Source organism: Panicum virgatum, chromosome 5N (assembly GCF_016808335.1).
Source record: "Panicum virgatum strain AP13 chromosome 5N, P.virgatum_v5, whole genome shotgun sequence".
In the NCBI taxonomy this organism is placed as follows: domain Eukaryota; kingdom Viridiplantae; phylum Streptophyta; class Magnoliopsida; order Poales; family Poaceae; genus Panicum; species Panicum virgatum.
The window spans coordinates 71956700-71976250 of record NC_053149.1 but is presented as its reverse complement, the minus strand read 5'-3'; the positions used below and the strand labels follow the sequence as shown (position 1 = coordinate 71976250).

General features: G+C 42.9%; 1 protein-coding gene and 1 long non-coding RNA gene across 2 annotated transcripts; both read left to right on the top strand.

Moving 5' to 3' along the window:
• The first annotated feature begins 14187 nt into the window (after nucleotides 1–14187).
• Nucleotides 14188–15494, top strand: LOC120671858. The gene is made up of 4 exons (XM_039952114.1): nucleotides 14188–14611; nucleotides 14712–14851; nucleotides 14944–15101; nucleotides 15181–15494. The coding sequence occupies exons 1-4, from the start codon at nucleotides 14457–14459 to the stop codon at nucleotides 15418–15420; spliced, it is 693 nt and encodes a 230-aa protein (XP_039808048.1). The 5' UTR covers nucleotides 14188–14456; the 3' UTR covers nucleotides 15421–15494.
• Nucleotides 15495–15536: 42 nt separating this feature from the next.
• LOC120671857 lies at nucleotides 15537–17787 on the top strand. The gene is made up of 9 exons (XR_005673893.1): nucleotides 15537–15623; nucleotides 15704–15834; nucleotides 15953–16028; nucleotides 16112–16466; nucleotides 16585–16783; nucleotides 16872–16948; nucleotides 17018–17278; nucleotides 17357–17429; nucleotides 17531–17787. It is a non-coding gene; the product is annotated as an uncharacterized LOC120671857 (long non-coding RNA).
• Nucleotides 17788–19551: the final 1764 nt, after the last annotated feature.

The window sequence follows — 19551 nt, the reverse complement described above, 5'->3', positions numbered from 1 at the left end:
TTCTTCTTTCCTTACCTCTACCTTAATCCATGCCACCCTCATCATCATCGTATCGTTTTGCTTTCTTTGTCTCTACCTCCATCCCCGTTACCCATGGAAGGTTATCCTCGTACACACCTTCCGACCCTTTTGGGGTGAGTCTTTAGAGCCATCCTCTCTAGACCTAGTTCCTCATCTGGCTACGAGATTCATCCCTGAAATGTTCCCGTGTCAAGGCAACCTCTGAGGTGTTTCACCAAGGAATATGCCTTGACCTTGACCACCATGCTGTAAGTCCGCAGGACTCATCTTTTTAGTCAAGGGATCATAGGACCATACCGATCGAATCGAGTGAAATAAATTCACATTCAAATCCTCGATTACCGGTCGATGCCAATCAAATCAAGTGATTCAAAATTCACATCTTATTCCTTAATTTTGATTGATGCCCAATAGAAGTTATGTCCACCCTTCATTTCAAATGAACTTCTACTGGATGCTTAGGCTGGATTGCTTTGCCACCACATTCATCTTTAATGAAATGCAAAGATTCCTACCTAAGGAGGGGAGAATTGAAAGAAACTCATCTCCCTCATGACCGAACTCGTAATCGTTCATTTGGCCCACAGAGTTACACATCCTCTTTCACTATGGGGCCATGAACATTCTCAAGTTGCTCTATCCGGAGAACAAGCCATTCACTCCATGAGCATGAAGTTCTTTTCTGATTCATCACAAAAAGCCATGCTCATCCTTGATTTCTCCAAGATCCTCTGTTGTGCCAAGTCGCTACGAGCTGTACGATCATCGTAGGGTTTCCCATCATAGACGCCCTTTAGGATGGTTGTTTTGGATTTAGCTTATCATAATATGTATGCAGGGCTCGTTGTTGCATTTGTGCACTAATCTTGCATCTTGAACAATGATAAATTAACAAATGGTGGTAATGCTGGGGACTACATCACCATTGATAGCTGCAGGAGGAATCCCCATGGTCGAGCTTGCGACCATAAACAAAGCACTGCCGGGAGATAGCCCGGAGCAACTTTTAAAAAAATCTTTCTCCTTAAAAAAAGGCAAGAACATGTTTTTAAGCATAGTATGCACCCTCGGGTATTCTTGTTCCTAACCATTTTAGGTGACGATTAAGAAGAACGAGGGACATACGATGCCCGAGAACATGAGGTCTGCATCAACTGAACATTTTGATGCTCTTTGGAGTTGGAACACACTTGAAAGGAGACCCTGGCATTGCACACTTGACTTTCACACAAAATTCCAAGTGTGGGGGGAAATCACTGAGCGTCTTGCTGCAAAGTTCTAAACATCCAAAGGAGTATTCTTGTTTCAAGAAGGTGTCAGACCTAGCTTGCTCAAAAAAAAAAGAGAAAAAAAGAGAGGAAAAGAAAGAAAAAAGGAGGAGAGAGATAAAAAAAGAAGAAAAAAAGAGAGAGAAAAGAAAAAGAGTGAAAGGAAGAAGGAAAGAGTGAGGGAGAGCCATGGCTCCACACACTCAAGCAGCTCATGCACACAAACAATCAAGAACCCTGCTCCTCTTCCTTTCAAAGCCTTTGCTACTCCACTCAGATCGGCACTTGCTCACATGCACAAAGGGAGACGTACCTTACGTCCCCAATCATAAAGCATTGTGCCAACGGATCATGCCTCTAATGAACAAGGTTCGCACACACAAGGCAAGAGTATCACATGCCATCATTACAACAATTCCAAGAAATCCATCCTTCATGCTAGTGGTAAGTATACTCAGGTGAGCAAAGGTAAGGTTCACCAATCCCTTATGTTTATCTCCAAATGAATAGAGTTTGAAAAATCATGCTTCCTTTGTTAGCGTTCATTTGCTCTGATTTGGGAGTATTTTCGAGATACTTCCATAGGCTTTTTAAATTATGCATGGTGCTTAGGTTAAAAAGCTTTCTTTAATCAAATTTGGCATGGTGCTGAAATTTTGGTTAATGAACTTTGCAGTAATACTACCGTAAACTTTGGATGCAAATCTTTTGTGGACTAACCCTGAAAAAAATCACATTTGATTGGTAAATTCCTTAAATTCATGCTGGAGATAAGTCAAGGCTCAGAAGCGCTTCAAATAATAAAATTTGCACAACATACAAAAGGAGGCATAAGTCGCGTTTCAAAAGTGAACTTTGTGCACTCTACAAAATGCCCCTGTGTTTTGTTCGTGCAATTTTAATCTCGGCCTTGCTTGATTCTGATAAAATTGGTGAGCAATTAAAAAAACCTTTTTGAATAAAAAATCTCTCTCGAAAAAATTCTTTTGGCAAGCATTTTGTGATCCATGCTAGCTTACATCTTTGAACTTGATTTTTTTCTCAATGCATGGATGTGAACAACAAATCTGAAAAAAAAATCATTTCCAAATCCTTATGCATCGCTCGAGTATTTGTTGTCCACTAACCTTTTGCAGTGAAGAAAACAAAACACAAGGAGCGGCGTACATAACTCCAGCTTCAACACAATGCTCCTTGGTCCAAAGGGAAGACAGATGCACGAGGAACCAAGATGAAGCTTAACTCTTGCTTCATGTTTATGAAGCTTAACTCTTGCATTTTTGTTCATTGCTTGGCAAATATCTCCAGGTAAGTATCCCACACACCTCATGCATCCTTGCTTCATGTCTCCACCCTGCTATGTTACCCATATTGTTTAGCTTGCCATGAAAAAAATTATAAATAAAAAATTATAAATAAAGTAAAATAAAAATTAGTGCTCCAAATAAAACTATAATTTGATTAAATAAAGTTTAGACTCCCTGGTGTTCAAAACCGACAGAGTCCCTTTTTTTTGTTTCCACTTTTGTGTTTCTTGTTTTGAATAAAGATAGGTACAAAAATAAGTGTGGGGGAGATCTCTAAGAATCACCAACTGCAAGCTCACTTGAGATCTCTCCCCCAATATGTTGCACAACATCGACCGCCCAACACGTTGAAGAACAGGATAGAAGGGAACCAGGGAAGGATGGCCGAACCTCTGGTTCGACTAAACCAACTCCGATTTCCCTCAACTCCATCTTCTTCCCCTTCAAACGATGGTTTGTGCAAACACACTCCTCTTACTCCCTAAGTTCTTGAGTTTAAATGAATTCATTCTAATCACTAAAAATAAAACTCAACGAACCTTGCCTATCACCTTTCGCACTCCTTGCACTTCAACGAAAAAACTTGCATACTCTTTATTCCTCGCATTCTTTCTAGTTCTTGTGAACATATTTCTTCATAGGGACCCCATGCTATCTAAGTAATTGAAAAATGTGATATGATTGGATGAACGGAACCATGCTCTTCCTTGCAAAGTACTTGGAATTTCTTTTCAAAAAAAATCATCAATAGCTTGTCTCCTCAAATTAATGAAAATTCCTACCAAAGCCAAAGTTAGATTTCCATGGTCAAACCTTCATATGCAATTTGACTTTGCTTTGAGTTTTGTCAAATTTGTTTTGACCCTTGTTAGAGACTTGTCATACTCTCATGATCAAGATCACGTACACGTCCACTCACATGCTATACTTCTACACTAGAAGATAGCAAACATTGTCATCCACCCATAAAATAAAACTCCATGACATACCATGACTCTTTCTCTCTAAGTGACCATCGAGGATGTGGACTATGAAAACAAAAAAATGATGAAATAAAAGATGCATACCCAAAGAAGGTATGCCACATGCCCAAAAGACATGTAAAAAAAAGAGAGAAAAGATGCATACCGAATGAAGGTATGCCACATGTCCACAAGGCATGTCAAAAGAAAAAAAAGAGAAAGATAGTCCACATCCAAGGAAAATAAAGAAGAGAGATGGATCATGCAAAGGAGTTCATCCACCCTCCGCCAAAAAAAAATCCACACACTTGCACATCTTGATCAGATTGTATGACTCGTTTCTGTTTGGATCTAGTGTTTGACTTAGCAACATAAGCAAAGCAGACATGCCTCTTTTACTCCTACCCTGAGCTCCACATAAGCCTGATTAGATGATAGGAGAAAAGAAGGCAGCAACTTTGCCTTGGTGAGGATCTAAAATACAAAGAGTGAATCGAGAGAATAATTTGAGGAGCAAGACTATTCTTTTGTTTCAAAATTTTAAAACCCATGTTTCTAAGCACGAAGAGCTAGGAACCCGAAGTCTTTATTGTTACATTCTTCAATTACCCAAGAAAGCATGGTAGCCACTCAAAAAAGTTTCACGAGAATTGGAAGAAACTTGGAATAACTTGTATGCAGGTTTTATCAAGGGAGATGCATCCACCTTAGTCCTTCAATCTTTACTCGAGGACGAGCAAAGGGCTAAGTGTGGGGGTGTTGTTGATGGCTGTTAGTCCAAAATTTATGCCGTCAACTCCTGCACAAAGACATGAAAAATGAACATCAACAGTAGTGGTAGGAGTTATTACTAACGAATTCCACGAGTGTTGGTAAATTATTGATTGCAGGGACACAAGTCGGAAATAAGATGAAAACACAAAGAATACGTAGATGAAACTACAGAAGATCACATCCTGCGTAACACATGCAAAAGAGGCCCACCTGACAGAGCAAACCGACCAACTGAACCCCGGCACCGACGCACCAACATCAGGGCCCACCAGGCAGACACTCGAAGAAAGGCGGTGGCCAGGGGCGCCAAAGGGGGTCGGCCGAACCAGGGGTTCGGTCGAACCTGCCCTAGCTCCCGTCCAGGTGCACTTTGGCGGGAAAATCACTCTGATCCTCCTGAAGTCGGTGGCTGATGTTTCCGTATCAATCTTGGCGGGAACGGACCTCCACAAGCTATATAAGGGGCCTCCCTCACCCCCTCTCACACACACCACCAAGGGACCTCTTCCTCCTTCACTTGAAGATGTAGTGCTCCAATGCTAAGGCGAGGCCCTGCCTAGGCTAGTGCTTAGAGTAGGAGGAGAGTGAGGAGTAGTTCGAGGAAGCGCCGGGCCTGTTGGCAGTCTTCTCCGGTCTTGTACCTCTACGGATGCTTGCTTCCTCTGATATGAGTAAGTTAGTATTTATGATTCTTGTATTGTATAGTACTTTTGCTTGAGTGAGATCAGTTCTCTTACTCGCGGGTTCGTTGCTTCGTATTTATACGGAGTGTCGGTGTTTACCGCCAAGCCTGCTCAGGGATACCCTTGGCAGTATGGTTTATAGGTAGGGATCGACTGATCTAGAACTCGATGGTACAAGGAACATAAAGATTTAGATAGGTTCGAGCTGCGAGTTTGCGTAATATCCTACGTCCTGTGTGGTTTGTATTGTCTTTGTACTATAGCTAGTTCTATGCCTATTTGAATAGTTACAAAAAAGGTAAGGTACATCCATGAGCTATCCCTTACCCTAGAACATTCTATGTCTATAAACAGTCCCGCTGTTCCGGGTCTGACAAGCCCCCGAGCTTTTCGTAGCCGAGTCCTGCAGGAGTCGAGTACTTGGCTGGGCATCTTCGAGTACTTCAAGTAGTCAAAACATCATTCTGGTTGCTTCTGGTCCTTCCTTCAGATACGTCGAGTAGTCCTTCAAGTACTTGTGGTTGCTCCGAGGCTGTGAGGTGCTCAAGCCCCGAAATCTTGATTATATATGGTGCACGAAGTACTCATGCTCCATATGGAGTAGCCCCCGAGCCTTAGGTTGAATCGCAGAATCAGGCTGAGGGTCACTTCAGTCTATTTTCCAGAAAAATTGAAAAAAAAATCTATGATGCCTATATCCGGCAGCTCCCGAGCCTTAAATCAAAATCCCTTTTGCTGCGAGTAGCCCCCGAGCGTAGATATGGGATTAAGGATTTAAGTCGTGGCATCATATTTTATCCTTCAGATTATTTGCAGGATTCATCAGATCCGTAATCCGAAAAGACCTCTTTTTCGGGTAGAATCCCAGAAAAATGATACAATTGGATCCGCCACACTGATTGCACCCGAAATAACTTCAGGAATAAAAACTGGGATGTACGGCTCTTTATTCAGTGCTCACGTGGGACGTTACTGTTTGGAGAATCTGCATTATTACATGTTTGACTGCGTCCGTGAATGCTTCCATGAATGCGTCCGTGAAACGTGCACTATTGATTCACGGGTTCTCCTCAGTAAGCCCTCTTGTGACTATAAAAGGCAGGGGAGAGGCCCTTAGCAGAAGCATCGAAGTGTAACAGCCATGGCTTTTCCTTGGTGTTCTTGCTCTCGCCCTCCTGAAATTTGTGTAGTTCTTCCCAGCAAAAGATGCTAGAAGAGAACTTGCGAGTGACAAGAGAAGTCTCTGCTGCCTCCTCCTGTATCCCCAATGATCTCATCGGATCCATGCTGGACATCATGTCCTTGCATCTTCCAATGAGGCAGATTTGGGGTCGCTGGGTTGAGTCTTGTTGTGTCACATCCTTTTGGTTGCCTATTTCTGGGTGCCCAAGAACTGACATCTCTGGCAGGGAAGCTTAATCTTGCCACAACGTATTCTAGGAGAAAGAGAAATTTCTCCAGAAGATGCTACAAGAGGACTTGTGAGGTGATTACTGTAATATACCTCCATACTCTTGGAACTTTTCTCCCAGAATACGAATATCATTATTCCCTTGATGGGAATAACAAGTTTGTACTTTGTCACGGCCTCGGGCAGATCTAGCTGCAGTAGGCTTCTCAGAAAGCCAAGAATTGTGCATGCAGACTCGAGTCGTTTGTAAAGTTATGTAAAAAGTACTCGAATTGTAATATCGAGTAGTTGTACTGTGTCGAGTAGTTATCCTTGTTTTGGAATGTAATCCCAATTTAAGGAAAAGAGTATCGAGTAGTTGACTAGGGATGTGAGTGTTTTCTTTTTCCAGAATGTAATCTCAGAAAAAGGAAAGTCTCTTTAAAATCCTATTTTTTCCGCGATTTACAACGGACTTTTAGCCTGTTGGGTGTTTTTACCGTGTTGCCACCGCCATTATAAAATGAAGCGGTAACTTAGGTTTTACCCCACCGGCCGCCACCTGTTTTTACTACTTTAGATCTGTCTTTTCACTCTCGAGCTTTCAGATCCAAAGTTCTTGCTCCTTCTGCTCCCGCTTTCACCCTAGGGTTTCCGCCAGTGTATGCGCGTGAAGCAATCCGTAGATTTCCGGATGGCCCCCAAGAAAGCGACCAAGGGGAAAGGTGCGGCTGCAGAGCCAACCCGCAATGAGGAGTGGAACACAAGTGTTCCCAATCTGACTTGGAATCTCTAGTGTCGCAAGGTCTTTTAGTTCCCAGATCTGTTATCCAATGGCGTCCTGCCTTGGGTTCGGATCATCCGTATGAAAATACGGGGGAAGTTGTTGCTTTCACCTCATACTTGGAACGAGGATTGGGGTTTTCTTGCTCTTCTTTCTTTTCTGGACTCCTGCGCTACTACAGGATCCAGTTGCATCATCTGACCTCAAATTCCTTTGTTCATATTTCCATCTTCATGCATTTATGCGAAGCTTTTCTGGGCATCGAGCCCCATTTTGAACTCTTCCGCTACCTTTTCCATTTGAAGCCGCAGCCCGACTCCTTTGTTTTAGATGTAGTAGGAGGTACGGGTCTCCAACTTAGGCAATGGAAAGATAGAGAGTATATTTCTTATAAACTTAGCAATAAAGTAATCGAGTGGAAGCCTAAGTGGTTCTTTATCGAGAACCGACTAGGAAGCTTTCCATCAATTACTCCAGGCGCTCCTATTCAGTGGCCTGAATGGAATAAAAAACTAGTCGACGAGAGTTAGATTTCACAACTTCTCGAACGAATTGCCGTTCTGAGGCAAAATATGTTGACTGGGGAAGCAGTCATGTTTGACTAGATGAAGTGAAGAATTCAGCCGTTGCAGGCTCGGGAATCACTTGGATTTCAGTACCAAGGAACAACTGATCCGTCAAGATACTCGAAGGAACAAATCTCGGATGATGTAGCATTTAGTCGAGTACAACGACTGCTAAAGAATGTAAAGCAAATCCCAGTTGTTCCTGGTGCATATTCTACTGTGAATCCCCCGAAGCAGGTACTTGATAAGAGTAGTCGATGCGTAGAAATCGAGTACTTTACCTTAGTGTAAACCTGATAGGATTTTGCTTTCTATAGGAGGACGTGGAGCACTTTAAAAGTAGTCCTTCGCTACGAGGCATTTATTCGCTCTTTTGTTCTTCCAATTTCCTCGATCTGTTAATCAAATCTTAGTATGCTTATATGAGGTTTCATATAATCAGTATTGATGTCTAGACTTGGTTGTGCAGATGAGGCAGCATCTGGAGAAAAGAGTGATGGGGAGCACAGCCCCACTCCTAGTGTCGATGCCCAGACCGAGCGCCTAAGGAGTACTCGGTCAGTGGTGAGGAAGCGTAGCAGCTCCTCCCACACTACTAGTGATAGGTGAGTAGCTAGTGATTTTGCAATCGAGTACTTTCTAATTATCAATTTGCAAGTTTTAATTTGTGTTTTTGCTTTTCCAAGTCCGGCAGCTAAGATGCCACGGACCTCATCATCTGGGGATGATACTGCGGTGGGACAAACTGTCCCCTCCACCACAGTGGACCCATCCAGTGGGATCGGAGCTACTCCTTCAGCGAGTAGTTCCAATGTGGATAAGACCGTCGATCCAGGTAAGCTGGCCGTGATCACAAAGCCTGCCCGCAAATTTGGCATTAAGGGGTTTGCCCTAATAAGAGCTCATGCGTAAGTTCTTTAGAACTTATATGTGTAGGATCTGTTTTGAATCTTGAAGTTTGTAACTACTTTGTCTTTGCAGAGATGCGGTCCTGGGAGAGGACGTGGGGGCTGAGAGCCACTCGGCTTCTCAGCCGGTGTTGGAGAAGCCCCCGAGTACTCCTGAGATGAGTGCTCGTGATGCGGAGGTGATGGCCATCACTATGCTTCTGGATTCTCCATTGCCGAACTTGGAGAAGGCCAATGAGGAAATCCCAGAGGATGGTGGAAGTGGCATGTTTGGGTGGGCTGGCCATAGCATCCATGAACAGCTCGATGTTGTATGACCATTCTTCGAGATCGTCGAATGGTTCAAAGTTCTCGAGACTGTTCATGAAGCGATCAAAGTCCTGATCGAATTTGGACTCGACTGGTTTCGGAGTCCGACTGTGAGCAGGTTTCGGTGAAGGGCTCTGAGATATCCTAGAGATAGACGGTCCCATCCAAACAAGCCGGGGGTTTTTCTCACCAGCTCCCCTGTAGATTCCTCCTCCCGCTTTCCGCTCTTTGTTTTGCAGAGTGCTTTCAGCCATCTTAATGCAGTTGGCAAGCTTCGGACTTACCCGATCGATCCCAGAGAGCATATCGCCCATCCTTTTCTGTGGTGGGTTTAACGCTTTGGGGATCTTCCGCGACGTAGATGGGCCGAGAGCAGTTTCTGCAAGTTTGATGCAGCCCTTGATTGACCGTGAAACTTGATCTACTCCAGCGAGTAGTTCTGAGTTTTCGATCTTAGAGCGTTTGATCGTCTTGAGATGAGCCCAGTATTTTCTAAGAGTTTTGGAAAAGTGAGGCTTTTCGGAATCAGGATTTGTGTCGGACTCAACCAAACCAAGAGTTCGATTTCGAGTTGTCACGTTTCCCGGGTTGTCCGAGTCGAGTTCGGGTAGAACTCTTTTCTCGTCGAGATCCACGGACTCGCGGATGTCGGCGAGTTGGGAGCGGGTTTTCGATTTAGGCGAGTTAGGCGTGACAAGGTGGCTAGAAAAGCCTCCCATTCCATCAGCCGTGTATGCCCAAGAATCGAAAACGAGGGTTGTGCCTTCCGGCATGTCATTGACGTCGCTTGATCCGGCCATCGAATTCGTTGGTGAACTCGCCGAATCACCTACCTGGCGTGCCAGCTGTCGGTGTTTACCGCCAAGCCTGCTCAGGGATACCCTTGGCAGTAGGGTTAGTAGGTAGGGATCGACTGCTCTAGAACTCGATGGCACAAGGAACACAAATATTTAGACAGGTTCGGGCCGCGAGTTTGCGTAATACCCTATGTCCTGTGTGGTTTATTGCCTTAGTTGTTGATGATTGTTTGGAGGGGGTCCCTGCCCGCCCTTATATATCCCGGGGGACAGGGTTACATGGAAAGTCCTAGCTCAGTACAATTGGAATCCTACTACAATATAATCGGATAGTTTACTTTGTACTGTAGCTAGTTCTATGCCTATTCGAATAGTTACAAAAGAGGTAAGGTACATCCATGAGCTATCCCTTACTCTAGAACATTCTATGTCTATAAACAGTCCCGCTGTCCCGGGTCTGACAAGGAGTGCTGTAGTTTGCTACGGGTTAACAGACGTAATTAGACTGCAGTAGTAATCAGTAGCGCAGACGTGGTGTCTGGGCTAAGAGTTACCTTCGTTTGCCTTATATCACACGGCCTGTGAGGTAGGCCGCAGGTGGCGACAGCCCTGTCAGTCCTTCGTAGTCCTCCACGTTCGGATATAGTGTAGAGCTGTTGGCCGGAGTCTCCTGACCATTTCAGGGGTAAGCCGGTGCCCGAAGCGAGTATTCTGCCCGAGAGATCGACCCTTAACTCATCTTTAGTGCTACCACAGGAATCCTCTCCACCCTCGCCACTTATCCTGGTGTGTCCTTGGACTGACTAAGTTAGGAGTTAGTACACACACGTTCCCTGTGGATACGATACCCTTGAATACTCATGGGTGAAAGCTACAATGGTATCCGTGCGCTTGCGGATTTATTTCGCATTGTTAAATACCCAACATTGCTCATATACCTGGTAGGCCCTATCGTCGAGGATGCCATCAACCGCAAAGGACCGGTCGCCGACAGCAATGGCGTCCGGAGCAGTGTTGCGGACAAACCAAGATCCCTGCCCTCGACCGGCCGGCTCACCGTTGGCCGCACCCTCACCACCACCTGCGTGCACAAATCCCTACACATCACGAACAAGGCTTGCAACCCTCCCGAGATCCCAAATTACCCTCGTTGGAAGTGGAACCAGGTGAAGCAAGCATGGTATGGTACCTTGACGGAGGGATCTTCCTCGATGGTGGCCGCCGGCGGTGGAGCAGCAGCCGCAACTGCTGGGTGTTTCGGGCTACTGTGGAGCAGCAGTCGCAGCCACTGGGTGTTCCAGCTGCAGTGAGGCGGTGCCCTTGATGGCAGGCGACCTCTGGCAGTGAGGAAGGCGAGGTTCGGGAGGAGGTTCTCCTGACTTGCGGCACGCGGGGAGGTGGCGGTGCCGGGGCCTGCGGAAAGCGAGCGGGACGGCCGACACTTCAGGTTCCGCCAATGGACTCCGTCCTATCCCCCGTCGGCCGGCGCGTGGCACCTCACCGTAGGTGCGCTCCCCGCTCCACCACCCCTCGCCGCGGCGGCCGCCACCACTTGGCACCTCGCCGCTTTTGGTGTGAGATGAGGAAAAGCCGCGGCGCGAGATGGGGGGATCCAGTTGCGGCCCCGTCCGCCGAGGCGGAGCAGGCGGTGTGCCGATGGGGAGGAAAGCGATGGAGGGGAGGAGCGGCATTGCGGCCTGCAGAAGGGAGGAAGGCGATGGGGGGAGGGGGCGGCCCTATGGCCTGCGGACAGGGGGGGAGTCGGCGGAGATGGAAAGGAGATGGGGCAAGCACCGTGTTTGAGGTGTGGGCTGATGCCACACAAGTGACCGATCAGTAATTTATGCTTGCTATGGCAGTTCATGAAAGCTGGATTCATGTCTCTTTGATTAATTGTTTTGTGCTGCGTTTATTCTTCAGAATTTGAATGGAGTATTAAAACATCATTTTTTATGGTACAGTGATCAGTAATGATCTAACTGCATGGATCATGAAAGATGTCTCTGCAAGATGATTACATGGTAGCTCTGATTATACCAATGGATGAAGAAAAGTATGGTATTAGGATTCATCCATCAATACAATTGAAGTATCCGAATTGTTCACGGAATGCCCGTACTATGCGGGAGAACTTCATCATCGATGTGTTGGCGGCAGATTTGAATGCTTATTGAAAACTTACTTCCTGCGAATATCTCAGCCGCATCACAGGCAAGAATATAAATTAGAATGTACTGTATATTTGTTTAAATATTTAGTTGATCTTGGTGACAATTGTGAACCAATGGGTTTGATTTATCTCAATACATTTTGGAACGACAATGTTATGATGGAGTATGTGATTTTTTTGTATTTATATTGCTTGAAATAAAATTCTGGTTACAATAGAAAAAGTTGATGCTTCTAATTTTAATTGGACTCAAAAACTTTTGCCCCCGTAGCAACGCACGAGTACACATATTGTGTGTTCATCCAACAGGAGCACCACTATTGAGGATGGTAACGGCATGGCTGACATTTTTCGTGATGAGACCCAAAAGCCAATTGAAATGACAACCTCTGCAAGGTGATGGAATGTCTAGAAAAATAAAGGAAAGTGGTGAAGGAGAAGACATTGAACCATCTCATGAGGAACTCAGCAATGATAGGTGCTGTGATGCACGGTCATTCTCTGTGGAAGTTACATTAAATCTATTTTAATATGATTATTTTTCTAATATCATGACCAGTGACATGGTGGCCGACAGGGGTGTCACAAGAGATTCACACAAGATCGACACTGACGGGGATAAACATGTTGCCAAGGTTGGAATGGAAGAGCAAAGCGTCGATAAAGAAGAGATTGAACCAAACGAGCAGGGACTCGTCGCGGATAGGTAATATATTCATGTCGTACATTGCAATATAAATCAAATTTCTCGTGAAATTTTTGTCAATTTCATTTGATATGTTGTGTAGCTGTTTTATGCTTCCATTTTAAAATATTGTGAGTTCATCCAACAGGAGCACCACTATTGAAGATGGTAACGGCATGGCTGACAAGGATCCTGATGAGACTGTAGCGAAAATGGCCTCTCATGCCATATTTCAATATAATGTTTTGGCGATTGATGACACACACAACACTTGGACTAATATGATTGTTAAGATGATCATTCTCAGGCTTTTAGGTTCAAGTGATGACAAAGAGAAGAGACCGTGAAGAAATCCAAGTCGAAGAGATCAAAACGAAGATACTTTAGTATCACCGGTTAAACCGACGCTGAGAAAATCACATACGTCGGTGCATTGACTTGGAGCACACCAGGAATTGTGGTTTCACCGGTTGAACCGACGATAGGAAAGTTGAATACGTCGGTGCAATGGACCCAGAAGCTGAGGCAAGGTCTATACACCGGATGAACCGATGATTGGGTCTTGGTGAACGTCGGTGCAGTTGTCCAGAGAGTTGGTTTCAGAGTTTACAGGACAACTACACTCACCGGTTAAACCGACGCAGCATCGGTTGATTGCCCGTACACGTAACGACTAGTTTTTGAGGCGGGCAGTTTAGTATCACCGGTTGAACCGACGATGGCTATTGGAGGTGCGTCGGATTAACCGGCGTTAAGTATTTTTCTGGCAGCTTTTCTCCAACGGCTATATTTGCTTGTGCTGCCTATATATACCCCCAAGGCCGGGTCATTTGAAGTTGTTGGAGACTCTGGAAGTTCTATTGAAGATCAACATCAACTCCATCCACCATATTGAGCTTAGTGCCACATTCAAGCTTAGAATAGCTTAGTGCAAGTGTGAGCTTGAAAAGCTTAGTTCTTGGGAGGACTTGATCTTGCGAGATCAACCTTGAGCAAAGTCTTGTTGTGGCAAGCAATCGTGTACTCGTCGTGTGACCCTCCGACTTGGTGTGGAGAGGCAATGACACTTTGTGCGGGGAAGGAGACCCCTCTTGGTGAGAAGCTTCAATAGTGAAGACGGTGCCGTTGGTGACGCTTTAAGAGAGACGGTGGCGGTGGCCTTGTCTTGGTGACTTGGCGCCACTTAGCCTTTGCTTGCCGGAAGCCTTGGTGGCGAACGCAAGACGGTGATCAAGCGAAGTGACTTGGCATCACACTTGTTCTTGTTGGACAAGTGGCCGTGGACGTAGGGAGGGACTTGGTGTCCTAACCGAACCACGTTAAATCGTGTGTCTTGGTGTCTTCACGGGAGTTTGCATATTCTCTCCCTTACCTCTTTACTTACCGTATTACGTTTCCGCATTTACTCTATCTTGTGTGCCTTTACTTTCCTAGTTAGTTTGATTAGGATTGGCTATAGGTTGCGAGTCTATTAGGGATTAGTAGAGAGTAGCATAGATAAACCTTAGTCATAACTAGCATGTGTAGGACGTGTTAGGTTTATCTTATGCAAATAGATTGAGCCCTAGGATAAAAATCGATTAGCGACCCTATTCACCCCCTCCCCCTCTAGGGTTGGACACTCCGGTGATCCTTACAGAGACCGAAAGGCCGATTGAAATGACAACCTCCCAAGGTGATGGAATGTCTAGAAAAGTAAAGGAAAGTGGTGAAGGAGAAGACATTGAACCATCTCATGAGGAACTCAACAATGATAGGTGCTGTGATGCACGGTCATTCTCTGTGGAAGTTACATTAAATCTATTTAAATATGATTATTTTTTTCTAATATCATGACCAGTGACATGGTGGCCGACAGGGGTGTCACAAGAGATTCACACAAGATCGACATTGATGGGGATAAACATGTTGCCAAGGTTGGAACAGAAAAGCAAAGCGCCGATAAAGAAGAGATTGAACCAAACGAGCAGGGACTCGGAGTGGATAGGTAATATATTCATGTTGTACATTGCAATACTAATCAAGTTTCTCGTGAAAGTTCGTTTAATCCATGTAATGTGAATTCTTTATTCAATTATCATGACCAGTGATGTGTTAGCCGACCGGGATGTGCGGACAGAGTCTGTTAACGAGCCAAAAGGTAAAGAGCGTGCATTACATGAGATCATGGGATCTATGGTTCATAATAAACCAAAAAGTTCATGGTCGGCACAAATAGTACCAAAAGGTATTGCATTTTCCTATGTTAATTAGCTCATATAGAATACTTAGGTCATAATTTACCATGTGATGTTGCCCTTATAATTGTGGCATTTCCAGATTATGCCTGCAACAAAGACGATCTTTATGTTATTGAATATGTCAAAAAAATTCCATCTTCGCTGGGACAGGAAGAGGTAGTGTTCATTGGTGATACTCCAGTAAAACGATATCAAATAGAATGCCTTTTCCAACTAGACGCTCACGTGTATGATGAGGTAATCACTTCATAATAAATTGAACTGTACAGTTAGTTGTATTTTATATCTAACCATTGTTATTGTGGAATCTATGTAGGTCATAAATGCATACTTAGATTTATTAAATTGGCAAGACCACATGCTAAACAGGCCAGGTGGTACCGCCTACATAGAAAATACTTTGATGACTACATTTATGAGGCATGATGCTGGAGTTGACCTAGAGGATTCATATCCACCGAAAGAGATTTCTAAAATTTCTCGTTCTGGCAATCATCGGCTGTTATATTATTTGGCAAATGACATGGTAATACATATTAACTCTATGGTGCCTTAATTATCATGACATGGTTTCTAAAATTTGGCTCACCTACATCTGATATTTGCCTATACGTTATTCTTGATGGTTATTTAGGTTTTTTTCCAATAAATATTAAGGATACACATTGGTATCTTGCTGTTGTCAATGCTGCTAAGCACGAGATACAAGTGCTCGACTCGTTTGGTACACTCTTAGGACACAGGGAGCTCGAAGCTACAGTGAGTATTAATTAACCACGTAATTAAGGGATTATTGCTGACCTATCGATACTATTATATAAATCTTTATGCATTGACAGTTGCAAGGTATGGAGAAAGAAATAAAGTTCATATACGAGTGTGTTACTGTAGAAAAGAATGTATGGCCAAACCTTGATGTAGCTTCGTGGCCAAGAAAAGAGATTCTACCACATCGGCAGCAAACAGATGGGTATGAGTTTAATATTATGCAAGTACAAATTAACATGTGTAAATCAAATACAAATTAACATGTGTAAATCAAATATGTTTGAACCACATCCTCTTTTTGTTGTACGTATACATTGTAGTTGTTCATGTGGCCTATTCTTAATCAATTTTGTGGAGTATTGGACCGGAGAAGAGCTTTCCAACACCATAACACAGGTTATTTAAATAGCTTACTAGAAAATTACCATCCTTTGTTAACAAATTTACTCAACAATCTATGTTTTATACCAAACGTGAAGCAATATATGACAAGATTCAGGTTGAAACTTGCTGCTATTTTGTTATCGACTGGGTTTAACATTCGGAGAGGACGTCCATTGTTTCCGAGCAATGACGATGATAAACCTGGAAGTCCAAATGATGTTGTGGAAATAGAGAATCCTGAAAAGCAGAGCACAACTTCAATCAAGAGAAAGCGTGATAGAGATGGTGATATCATATCATATCAACTCAACAAACCTCTACACAGAATCATCGTGATGGAGATAACTTTTTAGGCTATATTTCAGAGCTGTATGGGAACCTGCCCAAAAAAGAGTTGACAGGAATATTGTGTGATTACATCAGGTCGATTGATGATGCCGCTGCCTTGGAGTAAGCTTCTCACTTTCTATCATTTTTAGTACTGTTGCAGAGTACACTACTAAATCTCAATTTTGCCTGTCGATGTAGATTATTACAATTGATTTTGCTTCTCATATACTCTTAACAGGAAGTGTGTGATGCGAAGCTTTAAACCTTACGATATTGCGTTAACTATAAAAGATCTACAGGAGATATTACGAATAGATACATGTATATCTGTGAAATGTTTCAACCTGGGTGTTCGTTGTCGCGCCTATCTCAAGTACTGACAGTTGACATATTATAATAATGCCATCTCAAGGGATTTTATGGATCTACGATTCTGTGTAAGTGGGTAGTTACATATATTATCATAACATAATAATTTATACTCATGCCCTACTGATCACACCAATTAATTTCCCTATATTGCAGATGATGTGTGATTTGACACGAGATCCAAAATTTTATCATGGGATATCATGAAATATGATCACTTGCGTTGCAAATACGTAAGTCTGCCAGTTTCTTAATTCTAAATTACTGTTATTTCTTATCTTACTATACTGTATTTCTTATAGTTCCTTCTGCCATGGTTCACCGGGGAAAAACTTCATGTTATATATGTTGGATCATATGGATAAGAAAATATATGTGATTGATCCATCACCCATTCCGAGTTGGTGTGAAGGAAATGCGTTCAGAAAGTACGGAAAGAATCTTACGCATTTCAGTAAAAGTTACATGTCCGCAATGAACGTTCAAAGCTCCGGGTGGTACGAGGATATATACAAGTGGTCTTTCAGACATGAAAAAGAAATTGTTCAAGACAGTGAAGAAGGGTAACTTATTATAGATTGGTAATAATAATTAGGTTTTATTTACTTTATACAATATGATTGATAGGAAGTCTACCGCAGGTATTCTATGGGCTACCTAGTTTTGCAGTACATGTCTACATGGAAAAATACGCAAAACACAGAGATTTGTAAGGTAATTATACTACTCCGTGCAAAAAAAAATTCATGATCTTTATTAATTATTTTCATTGATCATGTATGGGATGTATACTTATATATCCGAATTGTTTGTAGGATGCCCGCACTATGCGAGAGAACTTCATCATCGATGTGTTGGCATCGGATTTAAATGCTTATTGGAAACTGCTACCTGCGAATGTTAAAGATTATCTTAGCCGCATCACAGATAAAAATATAAAATAGAATATAGTGTACAATTGGTTGAATATTTAGTTGTCTTTGGTGACAATGGCGATCCAATTGCTTTGATTTATTTCACCATAACTTTTGGAGTGACAACGTTATATACGATGAATGTTTTTATTTGCTGACAGATTTATATCGTTAAGCGCTTGATTTTTTCCGCTCCCGTAGCAACGCACGGGCACTCAACTAGTAAGGATTAAGGAGACAACACGCAAGGTCACTGGAAGGAACGAAGGAGAGGGGAAGAAGACGACAACGATGCCACGCGTTGGATCGAACCGGCAAGAAGGAAGCCGTGTGCTAATTCGGACTTCGGAGGTGTTTGGGTCTGGTGTGTGGGATCTACTTGCCACCGCTGTCCAACTCTCCTTATCTATTCTGTGTATTGTTTGATATGAAAATGCATTGAAACTATTTACTATTGTGTCGAGCTAAATGTTTCGAGTGGTTAAATATGTCGGTGTTCTCGATTTGAGTTACAGATTTTCGATCGTAATCGACATGATTCTGATCGATATGTTCCGTTCCCAAAATCCAGTAATATCGAATTCGTATTTCCATGCGCCTTTCCCGTTACAGGAGCAGGAACAATTAGGGGATTTTCTCGACCGTTCCCGACCGCTGCCGCACCTCCAGCATGATGATGATGAGATGATGATGTTAAGGACACTATGGATAAAGGATGGCTGATATAGATAGATTATTTGATTACATCATTCATCACCTATATATCATTCCTCTCCTTTTAATAATGGAATACGTACATATCCAGGCACGGTCACGAAAGAGCCATCTATATATCATTTTTGTATAAAACCATGTCTACAAATTCTGTCCGTAATCTAGTGTGGTCGTTTTGCCAATTCAATCCAAAGTTTTGTTTTCTATAATTAATTTGGCCTTCTCTTCCACTAATAATAGGTGTCGCGCATGCAGGTGGGATCCCACGTATCGTACAAGCACCCCGCCGGCTCAAATCAGCACATTCGAATTACGCATGCTCACAGCCAATAAGGGATGCATCATTATTGGTGGTTTCTTCTTTTATCATTCGTTCATTCATTTGGAACAATTGTTCCAGAAAGCAGAATATATTCTTATTATGTTGGAACAATTGTTCCAGAAGACTGAATATTTAATTATGTTGGAACAATTATTCTGGAAGGTGGAATATTTTTTTATCATGTTGAAATGATTGTTCTAGGTTCAAAAAAGTTATTCCGCGTTTAAAAAATATTCCACAAAAAAATCATTCAAATATATTCAAACAAGATCTTGTTTTGAAAATTTCGTCGCAAAAAAACACAATGGTGCAGTCATATTTTGATTTGGATATACTGTTTGGAAAATATAACTTTTTTATTATTTGATTTCTTCTTCTGCCACGTGCCCATTCCAATATTATTTATGTGATACCTTGACTTCTAGTTATGCATGTGACTCCTAACAGCCCCTTTGCATAGGTTCCTTTCCTTCTTCTGGTGTGCTATGGACCTGTGGCAAACAGCACCACCACAGCCAACAACATACTCTCTCCATTCACATATGATAGTTTTATTTCAAAATTTAAAATTTTCAAAATTGCTAGTCTTATTTGAGCTCACCCACCCATTGCCTCTTAGGCTTAACGCTCATTAGCTGCATGGAAGTAAATTCGTGCATCGGGAAACGATGTAGTGTTTCAAATTCACGTACCTCTGAATAAAAACTATTTGTTTTCACGAGATTTAAGCATTAAAGATCACTTATTTTCACTAGATAATAATAATGACGGGATAAGTAGGACTGATAAGCATTTTTTTTTTGCTCTGGTTATTGTGCCCATCCTAATTTTTTTTGAGAGGTAGAAAACAACTCATTGATGAATAAAAGTAGTTCGAATAAAACGT

Excerpts from the sequence above, each read along its gene's own strand:
- LOC120671858 (XM_039952114.1), top strand. The coding sequence starts at position 14,457 with ATGACCAGTGACATGGTGGCCGACAGGGGTGTCACAAGAGATTCACAC. Across the intron at positions 14,612-14,711 it reads CAGGGACTCGGAGTGGATAG|TGATGTGTTAGCCGACCGGG; the intron begins GTAATATATTCA and ends TATCATGACCAG. Across the intron at positions 15,102-15,180 it reads ACGCTCACGTGTATGATGAG|GTCATAAATGCATACTTAGA; the intron begins GTAATCACTTCA and ends GAATCTATGTAG.